At 40.2% G+C, this 12,576-nt stretch overlaps 1 protein-coding gene across 3 annotated transcripts in view; it reads left to right on the top strand.

The window, feature by feature from the left end:
* DIP2B (disco interacting protein 2 homolog B) overlaps positions 1 to 12,576 on the top strand; it is a 284,011-nt gene that overhangs the window by 185,821 nt on the left and 85,614 nt on the right. For all 3 annotated transcript variants that reach the window (XM_039472182.2, XM_039472183.2, XM_074402637.1), the window contains exon 4: positions 112 to 237. In XM_039472182.2, the coding sequence (XP_039328116.2) occupies positions 112 to 237 (126 nt within the window). The remainder of the gene's footprint in view (positions 1 to 111; positions 238 to 12,576) is intronic.

Consider the following 12,576-nt stretch of genomic DNA (forward strand, 5'->3'; position numbering starts at 1 on the left):
TTTTCTTTTTCAAACAAATGAGGCAGTGATAGTTCAGCTCACAGTGATAAACACTTTTAAGAGCTGGAAGCTAATAAATGCAATAATGCAATAAAATGTTTAATTTTTCAGATATCCACACAGAAGCAGTTCAGGCCGCGCTGGCAAAGCATAAAGAACAGAAGATGGCTTTGCCCATGCCAACCAAAAGACGATCCACATTTGTTCAGTCTCCTGCAGATACCTGCACGCCTCCTGGTAGGTTTATCAGAGCTTTTTCTCTGTGACAGTTACTACTTTGATGTTCCTGAATTAAGTTCTGCTATTTCTTTTCTGAGGTAAGAACCAGAATCTTCTCCCCACCATTAGTGCAATGTAAGAAAATTGTGAAGGTGACAGGTTTTGCTTTTCACTTCATAAATAACACACAAAAGATGCCTTAAGAGTAAAACTATTCAAAACAAAACAAAACAAAAACTTTACTTCTGAATTCCAGCCTTTCCCCCCATAATCCCCAAACTTATAAATACAGGCCAAAGCTTAGACCAAACTCCTGCTGTGGTTAAATAGCCACTTTCATTGTCACCAAAAATACCACTTGTAGTCATATATTTATTTCATTTATACTCCTAGACCAAATGCTTCATCTCTGCAGCAGGCATAAGAATAGTTGGACTTGGGACAAAAATTTGTGTGTCATTAACGATTATGGAAGAGCAATCATGCAAAGTTGTAATAGACCTGCAAAACATATATAAGTGTGTTTATGTGTGTGTGTGTTAATGTATTTTGTACACATTTATGTATTTTTAAGAATCTACTTTTTATAATGGAGTCATGAGATCATTGGGAACTAGATATCTTTATCCCATCCCTGTTCACCATGCTTGGAATCCTTATACCCTCTAAAGTAAATTTAAGAGTTATAACTTCATATTTGAGGAATAACTGGAAATAATCTAAGTTGTCTTGTCTGTTCAGAATCTTTCCCAAAGTTTTTTAAAACCTTTAAAAAAATTTTTTTTATACTTCTCTAGTGGAAGCTTGAAAAAAATTTTTTTAGATCAAATTCCAGACAAGATCTTGATATAGACCTTTGAGACTAAACATAGTAAATCTATTTCAGAGCCTCAGAATAGTGTCTCTCTTTCTACTTTGATGTTACTGGTAATGAAATCTTTGGAAACAAATTTCCCCATATTTTTTTGGTTTAAACTACTTACTACGTATTTGGGGAAATTCCTAGGTTGCCTTGTGGTTGACTTTTATTTACAGCTGTCAAGTGTTTAAGCAGTTTATACTGATCCTATTCCCTGATCCAGATTAATATTAATAGTTTTCTCCTGGGTTTTGGCTAACTTCTCAGAGCATTTGGGTATGCCGTGGGCTCATTAACTGTGTGTGCTTTTTTTCTTCACATCTGTGGTGTCAATATGTTTGAAAGAGAAATAGCTCTGTGGCTTCAAGTGTTTCTCAAAATGTAGTACAGGATACCTCTAGCCGGCTATCACAGTAAGACAGTTTGTGTCTGTAATGGTGCATACTTCAAACCTACTCATTGAAAATCTTGGACGGTTTCCCTTCTACATTAGTACAGCACAAGTTGGGTCCTCGTGAACAAAGGGGGCTCTCAGTTTAGTGGCTATTCCTTTCTGGCAGATTACACTGCAGTGTGGCTGAAGGTTCAGTTGCAGTAAATGGCAAAGGGTAGGGAGCAGCATGACATATAGTTCTTAGAAACAATCCCTTCTAAAGCTGTATCAAAGACATGCAGTTTCAGAGTAAATAGGCTGCTCTCAAGGCTTTGGGCGAAATTTCAGAGTGCAGCAAAGGACTTTGAGAATGCTCAAAAGGAGTGGAAACCTTTTTTATCCCCTTTTACAAAAGTCACCACCTGAGAGGAATTTACCAGCTCTAGAAACAAATCGCAGCTGTTTGCTGAATGAGACAGTAGTCCTTTGGAATTCGCTATAGGCCCCTGTATTTCTAAACACTAATGTTCTCCTCTGTCTGCAGCCTTGGAGATGTGGCCCAACGTTCTCCATCACCTTATGTGTTTCAATAATTTCATGATTGCAAAGATATGGTCCTCTCTCCTAAGACTTTTATCCAGCAGAACAATAACAAAAAGGTTCTGTACCCATTTATCTCCTGTTCTGGAGATCTCTGAATAGTATCTGAGAAGCCTTCATGTGCTGTGAGGGACATCTGTGTTGTCAGAGAGACGAGGAATTCTCTCACAACAAGGGGAAACATTGAGTGCACCCTGCATAGTGATTTCTCACACAGCCCCCACATGGGATGTCTTGATGCTGTCATGCGACAATTACACAATGCCTAAGACAAATACTTTGCTCTAGTGAGGAAATGTGGGAAGAACTTACACATTTAGGCTTCCATTAGCACCTTTCATTTTAGGGAGTAGAATTTGCTGTTCCCACATTAGGAATCAGATTCCATTCTCTAAGAGCTACCAGTTGGCTGTTTCCAATGCCTGTTGTAGTTTAACCCTACATCAGTATCTCCCAGAACTTGTTACAGCCTAATCCAAGCATGTGGAATAGGTTTTATCTTGCATATCTACTCTGATAGCCACTGAAACACTGAAGCTTACAAGAATACCAAGGCTGCATTCAAGGGAAGGGAAGCTCAAGGGAAGGGAAGGAGGAAGAAAATTTACATTAATCGTTGCTATTATAGGCTATATATATTTTTTTTTAATCAGCTTCTGGCCAGGGATAAAAGTGACCTAAAAACAGTTGTGGGCTGGGTATGTTGGCTCATACCTGTCATCTCCATACTTTGGGATGCCGAGGTGGGAGGATTCCTTGAGCCTAGGACAGGTGTAGCCTGTGCAATATAGTGAGACCCCGTCTCTACAAAAAATAAAACAATTAGCTGAGTGTGGTGGTGCACGTCTGTGGTTCCAGCTACTTGAGAAACTAAGGTGGGAGGATTACTTGATCCAGAGGTCGAGGCTGCTGTGAGCTGAGATCAATCCACCGTATTACAGCCTAGGAAATAGAGTGAGACTCCATCTCTTTAGAAAACAAACAAACAAAAAGTTGTGCCACTCTGGCAGGGAAAAATTGGCCTAACATTTTACAGGATTTAGTTGCCTCTTTATTTATTTGTACGCTGCCTGAGATGTCACAGCATACATCGTAAAGCGCATCTTGGGTCAAGGCATCACTTTGCACTTGCTGTCCTGTATGCATCTGGTTTCTGGGATGACTTACAGAATGCAGTAGCCAGTCAGCTTCTTTGGGAGGCACTCAACAAATAACTGTTTGAATTACTGAATTGATGAAAATTTAGAGCTGTTCTTTTTGAGGGATTTAATAAAAAAGGATTAAGGAGTAAAATATGTCAGAAATTTTGGCTTTATTTATAGTATCATATAGTCTGGAAAATATGGTAAATAGTTGGCATGGGAAATAATTTGTCTTTTGTTCACAAATCACTCTTAAATGATAAGAGGTCAGTCACCCTAAAATTTGCTTATTGATAATTTCTATCTTGTAGATTAGAAAATTTAAATTCTCTAAATTGGTAGCAATCTATGGTTCTTTTAGTGCCTATGGCCTTTTTCAGAGTCTTTTAGACTGCTTGAATTACTGCCATCCAGTTCCCTTTATGTGCTGAAATCATTTACTAATGTCATGAGGCAATTACCTCAGCTCTTTCTTTGTAGGGGTTCTTTGTGTAATGCTATTACTCATTCATACAGCAAAGCACAATGCAAAAACTACAGCGTATATTTTTTCCCTCTAAGCTTTTTCTGTACTCTTGTGGACTTACCCTTTGCTGCATTCTGAGAGTGCACAGATGACCAAATAGACCACTTAATGACCCTAAAACACAGTAAGCTATTTCAACTGGCTTAAATTTAGAAGTCTGTCTCACACAGGGCTCTGCTTGAGAGTAGCTCGAGTAATTCATAGGGCCAGAAAACAAGGAGAATTTCCCTTTTTTCTTTTTTTTTTTTTTTTTTTTTTGAGACAGCCTCTGTTGCCCAGGCTGGAGTACAATGGCTCAATCACAATTCACTCCAGTCTCAACCTCCCAGGCTCAAGCAGTTCTCATACCTCAGCCTCTCTAGTAGCTGGGACAGCAGCTATGTATTGCCACACCTGGTTAATACTTTAATTTTTTTTTGTAGAGACCGGGTCTCACTGTGTTGCTTAGGCTGGTCTCAAACTCCTGGGCTCAAGAGATTGTCCCACATCAGCCTCCCAAAGTGTTGGTATTATAGGCATGAGCCAGCACACCCTGCTCTGTATTTCTACATATGAAAATGATACCCAGGAACAGACTGGGATATTACCCTTTTAACCTACTTTAAGAGTGCTTTATGGAATTAATTATACATTATGATATGCAAAGGATTTTCAGGTACTACTGACTGCCCTGCATCATTTGTTTCTCATAAATACGCTGAAAAGTAGGAAGAGCAGATTTAGAGATGAGGAAATAAGCTGGTTCATAGTGGCTAAGTAATTTGCCCCAGGTCAAAAAGTAACTTAAGTGTCAGACTCAAAATCTTCTTGGTTGTGTTCATTATTCTACTAAACTGTCGTCTTTATTTAGAAAATTCTTTATACTTTATACACGGCTCATGCCTATAATTCCAGCACTTTGGAAGGCTGAGGCTGGAGGATCCTTTCAGCCTAGGAGTTTGAGACCAGCCTGGGTAATATAGCAAGAGATCTCATCTCTACAAATAATATTTTTAATTCATTCATAATGCTAAATAAAATAAAATTTTAAAAAATGAGCCGGGCATGGTAGTGCATGCCTGTGGTTCTAGCTACTCAGGAGGCTGAAGCAGGAGAATCAGTTGAGGCAAGGCTGCAGTGAACCATGATCACAGCACTGTACCCCAGCTTGGATGACAGAGTGAGACCCTCATCTAAAAAACAAAAACAAAAACAAAAACAAAAAAAAAACTCTTTTCCTAATAGATACTCATGTATATGCATGGTACTGGAATGAGTATTTTTACAAACAAATTAAATAACTGTTGCCTTCTGAATGCTTACAGTCCAAAATATATATCAGTCTGTTAATTTGAACGTAAAAGAGAATACTAGCTGATTTACCAGTTTGGGGAGTCTTTCCTAAATATTCTAATTTTAACCTAAACCACAAAGTAAACAGAGTTGGCAAATCAGACCTCCATAATAAATGTGCTGTAATTAATAGAGTCAGATCATTTTCATAGTGTATTTCATGATTGATACGGGTTGCCACCAGTGGTCCCCAGTTACTTGGGAGACTAGTGAATATCCAATGTTCTTTAAGCCAACGCACAATAAAAACCCACAATATCCAGTTGAATTTGTTTGTTTCAATACTGGATTGTAAAATTTAAGGTTTGCTGAAAAGAGTAATTTTATGGTTACCATTTATTGCATGCCCTCCATGTACCAGTCAAAGGGCCAAGTGCTTAACATATATTTTTTTCATTTTTAGTTCTCTCAGCAGTCTTTTACCCCATTTTACAGATGAGAAAACAGGTTTAGAGAGGCTCAATAACTTGCCCAGACTTCTGTTTTTAGACAGGTAACCAGTTAGATCTGAAAATTCTCTCCTAGAAAGACAGGGGAAGGAAAATGTTCTTTTAGAAGTGCTGGGTAGAGTGTAACCAGCTTTTTTTTGAATGCATACAGGAGCAAGGGAGAATGATGAACAAATCCACTGGCCTGTGGCGAGGAATATCAGTAAATGGAGGGGATCTTAATTTTAACTACAGTAATAAAACCTTGGGCCTGTTAAGGTTGAGGTTGCAAGCTGGAATTAAGATCGCTGGCGGGAGTTACATCTTTAGCAGTTGAGTGAATTAGAAGAAGGTAACTTGTCAGCAAAAGAAGATGTCAGAAAAGCTTGCCTGGTGCCTGGCCTTGAAATAACAGAGACAGGGCTGCTCCCTGAGAATTTGTGGTCAGTGGGTACAAGGTTTGAACGGCACTACCTGCCTGGTAAGAACTAACATTTAAAAAGTGGCTCTAGGCTGATGATAACCCTAGGCACAAATGATCTTTGAAAGGACACGAACTCCATGGGGGACTTAGGGTTTCCACAGAGAAAGATCTACGGAATGTGAACTAATAAATAAAAACACTGTAGAAATAACCTACCATGAGTGAGAGTGGAAAGAAAACACCAGACACCACGATTAAGACCCTGAGCTCTGATTTGCTCGACACCTGTCCGTGGCAAAGGTGAGATTACAGTCTAGAGCAGCCTGACTTCGAAAGCCCATTTCCTAGGCCACTTGGCATATTGCCTCCCATTCTGTTCTGTCCTTGAGTAAAGATTTTCTAGTTAATTGTGGAGCTCTAACAATTGCTGCTTATTTGGTCTAGCTTTCAAATAGGCAGTCAATGAAAAAAATGTCTTTTTACTTCCATATTTCTAATAATAAAAGTTTTGTAAACTGTTTTTTTAATAGATATGGGAAAATACCTAAAAACAAAAAAACAAAAAACAAACAAAAAAAAAAAACAGTGTTTGGAGATTCATTGTGGGTAGAGTGCCCTGGAGTAGTTACTCATGAGTGCCCCTTCTTTCAAAAGTATCTCAGCTAGTCAGCTAGTCAGGCAGCTCATGGACCTCCTGCTACTTAGCTTTCAGACCAATTTTTCAGTACCCAGCCAGCTCTCTGTACACACAGACAGATTGTTGTGGGATGCTAAAAATCTCTGGGATAGTTCTGAAAGTCTCCCTAACCCTTGTCTGCTGAGTCAGTTACCCCCCACAGGTTAGGTATAGTGTTTGATTAAGCTGCTCACAATTTGTAGCTCAGGGTAGGTTCCGGTTGGCCTTGCTTCCAGAACTAACTTTTTGATCTTCTTTTCTGTATATTCTTTTTTTGTTGTTGTTTTATTTTGGGAATTGTTCTACAATCTATATATGCTTTTATTCCTGGCCTACTCTCTCAGGGCTCTAAAGATTTTCCTTCTCTAGCTTCAGATTTTTCCCTTGCCTGCATAGAAACTTCCTTTGCCTTTCTTTATGGTATTTCTGGAAGTCTTAAACCCCCCTCATCCACCAAAGCAAAAGAAAATAACACTCTTCTGCCTGACAGTACCTCATCCCACCCAAACACACATGCACACTTCTTTCCATGAGTTCTAGATCATATATTACTGTCCTGGTGGTAGTTTTATTTATTTGTTCTTTGAAGTTCCTACTTGGGAGTCACCTTCCATTTCCTGCCCTAGTTCAGGTGACAGATTTTGTAGTGGTTTTTAGGATGAATTCTTCATTTTAGTGAGTCTTGACTTACCTGCCATTCTAAGCTACAGTGTGGGCCTATAATCTTGATATATGAACCACGTTGTAGGAATCTATTAGCAGGTACTCTCTTTCTGGAAGCGTGTCTAATTTATACAGTATCTCTCAAGTGGACTGGCTCTTCGATGTTACTGTCCTGTCACCAAGGGATATTTTCACACCCATGAATCTTTTTGTTTTTGAGATAGGATCTCACTCTGTCGCTCAGACTGGAGTGGAGTGACACGATCATAGCTCACTGCAGCCTAGATTTCCTGGGCTCAGAAGATCCTCCTGCCTCAGCCTCCCAAGTGCCTAGGCCTACAGATGGTGTATGCCTGTAGTCCCAGCTGCTCAGGAGGCTGAGGCGGGAGAATCGCCTGAGCCCAGGATGTCAAGGTGCAGTGAACCATAATCGCACCACCGCAGTTCAGCCTGAGCGACAGAATAAGACCCTGTCTTCCAAAAAAGACATATCCGTCATTCCTCTCCCCTAATACCCTCCTCCCCCTAGATTTCCTCATAATCTCTCCTCCTCACCTTTTTCCATCCCCAGGTAAACATTGATCTGTTTCCTGCCACTGTACATTAGTTGTTATATATTAGTTGCATATTCTAGAACTTTATACAAATAGAGCCATACAATCTTACTTACTTTGCAGGGATGTGGATGCTTGACTTCTTTCACTCTGTATAATTATTTTGAGATTCATTCATGATGTTGTATAGATCACAACAGTGAATCATTTCTTTTTATTGCTGTAGGGTATACACAATTTGTTTATATAATCCTTTGTTGATGGGCATTTGAGTTGTTTCTCATTTGTAGCTATTACAAATAAAGTTCCTATGAACATTCATGTACAAGTGTTTGTATAGATATATGCTTTCATTTCTCTTGAGTAAATACACAGGAGTGGAATGGATAAACAGTATAGTGTTAAATTTTTTAAACATTTTTAGATAATACGTTTTCTAAAAGAACAGTCATTTCCACACATGGCTGCGGAAGAAGAGTGCTACAGCAGTTAAGAAGTTAGTAGGCTGGGCATGGTGGCTCACGCCTGTAATTACAGCACTTTGGGAAACTGAGGTGGGAGAATCGGTTGAGCCCAGGAGTACAAGACCAGCCTGAGCAACGTGGCAGAATGCTGTCTCTACAAAAAAAATACAAAACATTAGCCGGACATGGTGATGCATGCCTGTAGTCCCAGCTACTCAGTAGGAGGATCACTTGAGCTCGGGAGGGCAGGGCTGCAGTGAGCTGTGATTGTACCACTGCACTCCAGCCTGGGCTGGATTAGCAAATTTAGCACTTTTCTTCCCAAATCAACAAGCTATATGTTTGATTGATTGATTGATTGATTGGTTGGTTGGTTGATTGAGACCAGGTCTGGCCCTGTCACCCAGGCTGGAGTGCAGTGGCACAATCCTGGCTCAATGCAGCCTCCACTTCCTGGGCTCAAGCCATCCTCTCAAGTAGCTGAGACTACAGGCACACGCTATCACACTTGGCTAGTTTTTGTATTTTTTGTAGAGACAGGGTTTTGTCATGTTGCCCAGGCTGGTCTCAAACTCCTGAGCTCAAGCAATCCATCCGCCTCAACATCCTAAAGTGCTTGAGATGACAGACGTGGGCCAGTGTGCCTGGCCAACACACTAATTGTTTATATGTTTTCTAATTGGTTATAAATGGATTATAGGCTACTGGTGACCAGTATTCAATAGTGCTTTGTTCAAATCACAGCAGATTATAAACTGAAAGACAAACTGTTTTCAAAATTGTTTTCTGTTGTATAGACATATTCATTATATATAAGAGCTTGGGGATGATATTTATAAGTGATAACAGTCATGAGTTTATGTTTAATCAGAGCAGAATCAGTGGGAAAACAATAAATTTCTATTAATTTAATTTTGCCCAAATTTCTACAAATTCATAACAATTTCCTGGGTGACATATTGCTTTAAAAAGTAATAATATTTAAAGGACCTTGTTTTGATTTTTTAAAAGATATAATCCCAGAGCAGTGCTACATTTTATATTGACTTTACCACATAATCATCTTTTAACTTCACCCAGCTAGTTTCTTATCTGTGACCACAGAGTGAATTAGTCATAGTAAGCACCTCATTTCTCAAGTGGCATGATTTGGCATAGTATTATTTTCTTCTGCCAACCTTTAGTCAATTTCTGTCATCTTTCCCTTCATGTTTATAGGCTGGAACTAGCCATTTAAATTATTCTTAGGAAAAATTTCAGATTGTTCCAAATCAAAAAGAAATACATAGGCCAGGCGTGGTGGCTCACGCCTGTAATCCAAGCACTTTGGAGGCCAAGGCAGGCAGATCACCTGAGGTTGGGAGTTCAAGACTAGCCTGACCAACACGGTGAAAACCTGTCTTTATCTAAAAAAGAAAAGAAAAGAAAAGATATACATACTCCTTTTAACCATTATCCTGGGGATGAGAAGGGGAATTAATGTTTATTGGCCAGCTGCTGCGGGCTGGCACTGCTATGGGTACTTTCTGTACATTCTTTATTCATGGTCTCTCAGCTATGATTAGGATAAAAGGTTGGTAGCCCAGTGTTAACCTACTTGTTCAGCCTTATCTCCATGACCGTCAGTCTTGCATCCTGCACTCCGGCTAGTCTCTGTTTCTTTAACATTTTCAGAAAGTTTTCTGTCCCCTCCAGGCTTTCTCGAGTGCTGCCTCCTCTACCTGACACTGCACTCTCCCCGCCTCTGGGCCCTCCATAACTAATTCCTACTTACTCATCAGGCCTCGGGTTAGATCTTAACTTCCTTGGGCGCCTGCCCCCCTTGAACTCCTCGAACTCCTCTCAGTCCCGTAAGAGTAAAGACAATGTTTTCTTGGCCAACTTTTTATTCCTACCAACTAATGTAGTGTTTAGTGTGTTTGTCAGATGGACAAATAAGCAAACAGTCTTCTCAGATGGGTAATTTTATCCCCAAGTCACATAGCTAGTAAGAGGTGGATCCCAGAGTTTGAATGGAAGGTTGACACCAAAGCCATGTTTTTTCCACTACACTAAGCTGCCCCATGGTTATAAGTCATTAAACACTGAGGACTGGCAGGCAAACAAAGTAATTGAATTGAAACAATACTCCTAATTGTATAATTGATCCAATATAGAAACATAATGAAACCAATTTTCTGTAAACCTAATCATGAAAATACTGGTTTTACTGTCTTTTGCAAATTGGGTTATTCTGATTTTAAACTTAAATTAAAATATATGACACAATAAAAGCAGCCTGCAAATCCATTGGCGATTGTGGAATCTTGAGATAAGTTACCTTGAAAATACTTTATTCTTAAGGTCAAAGTCACCTGTCCCATGGGCCCTATCTCAACTTCCTCCCCTTTTCTAACATGTTTGCTAAGACAGGAATATTTGCTTCCTGGGGTACAGTTGAAATGTTACAATATTTTCTGAAAATTACACAAAGCTTTCTTTAAAGGGGAACAGATGTGATTACTTCTTTTTTTCTTTAAATTTTCCTTTAATCACCCCCTTTTGCATGATAGATCTCATTCTTCTTTATGGACCTCATCACTTTATCTCCTTGGGATCTGGTCACTATCTCTCCACCCTCATTTTTTTTTGCCCCTTATCCCCCTTCAAAGTCTTTGCTCTACTTACATAGAAGTATTTGAAATCCCTGACTTGGGGGTTGGTCCCCATCCTGTGAAACCCTTTGATTACTCCCATTTCTTAGCATCTATTTTATTCTTTTGAAATTATCTGTGGGCTTCTGTGTCTCCTGTAAGCCTTTTTAGGGCACTTACTGTGTCATAAGCACTCATACACTTCAGAACCCCCAGGACTTGACATAGTTCCTGGCACATATTGTGATTAGTACTTTTTAAAAAGCAAAAACAATCAGTCTCAGGCCTCAGACCTCCCTCAGTGTGAAATAATAAGTTGGAGGTAGTACAGAACAAGAAGCAAGGATGTATAGTCATTGTATAACTTTCTGGGGTTGTTTTTGTTTTTACGATGGAGCCTCACTATGTCTCACAGGCTGGAGGGCAGTGGCGCAATCTCTGCTCTCTGCAGCCTCCACCTCCTGGGCTCAAGTGATTCTTGTGTGCCTCAGCCTCCTGAGTAGCTGGGATTATAGGTGTGTACCACCATGTCCAGCTAATTTTTGTGCTTTTAGTAAAGATCGGGTTTCTCCATGTTGGCCAGGCTGGTCTTGGAACTCCTGACTTCAAGTGATCCACCCAGCTCAGCCTCCCAAAGTTCTAAGATTACCGACCTGAGCCCCAGCGCCCAGCCCAATATTTTAACTTTCTGTCTTGCTCTGGGCCTGCAGAATTTAACTTCTGAATTAGATTAGTCATTTGTGGTTCAGGTTCTCATTGTGAGGTGCCAGCAGTTTTCCAGCCCCATTAGTTACCTATTTGGCTCTTTGAACCAAACAGAACATGAACCTACAGTTTCACCTGAGTTAGAGGAAAGGGTTCTGCAACACTAAACACGGAATGCTTAATTTTAAAAAACTGAATGAAATTCAATTCACAAATCATAAATTGTAGCACTCAGAAATCATTTAGAAAGGTTAATCTGACATCAAACCAAATACTCTCTTTAACTGTATGCTTCATAAGCTTAGAACCTTGAAATAAATTCCTGACTTCTGTTTCCCTCAGCTTTTGCTTCCCTCTATTTGGTTGAGTTCCCCTCCTCCGCCGGCACCCCCCCAGCATGCCTTTCTGATTTAGGCCTATTTTCCTGAAGTCAGAGCCAAGCTGAATGCAGACATCAGTGAATTTCTCACAATTCTTCTCCAACCAAAAATTAAGGAAAGAAATCCTGATGCTGTACCTTCTCCTGCCATGCTTGGAAAGCTTACCTGTACCCCCTGACTGGCTGCCTTTCCTACTAAAGCCATGAGTGCCTCCAGGCTAAGGACTGTTTATGCCACTTCATTCCCCAGCACGTAGCTCATTGTTTGGCATTTATTTTTGTTTGTTTGTTTTTTGAGATGTAGTCTGGGTCTGTTGCCCAGGCCAGAGTGCAGTGGTGTGATCGTGGCTTACTGAAACCTCCACCTCCCAGGTTCAAACGATTCTCCTGCTTCAGCCTCCCAAGTAGCTGGGATTACAGGCACTCACCACCATGCCTGGTGATTTTGTATTTTTAGTAGAGATGGGGTTTTGCCATGTTGGCCAGGCTGGTCTCGAACTCCTGACCTCAGGTGATCTGCCTGCCTCGGCCTCCCGAAGTGCTGGGATTACAGGCATGAGCCACCACGCCCGGCCTGGCAGATATGTTTTTAACAAGAA

Source organism: Saimiri boliviensis, chromosome 7 (genome assembly GCF_048565385.1).
Source record: "Saimiri boliviensis isolate mSaiBol1 chromosome 7, mSaiBol1.pri, whole genome shotgun sequence".
Lineage (NCBI taxonomy): Eukaryota > Metazoa > Chordata > Mammalia > Primates > Cebidae > Saimiri > Saimiri boliviensis.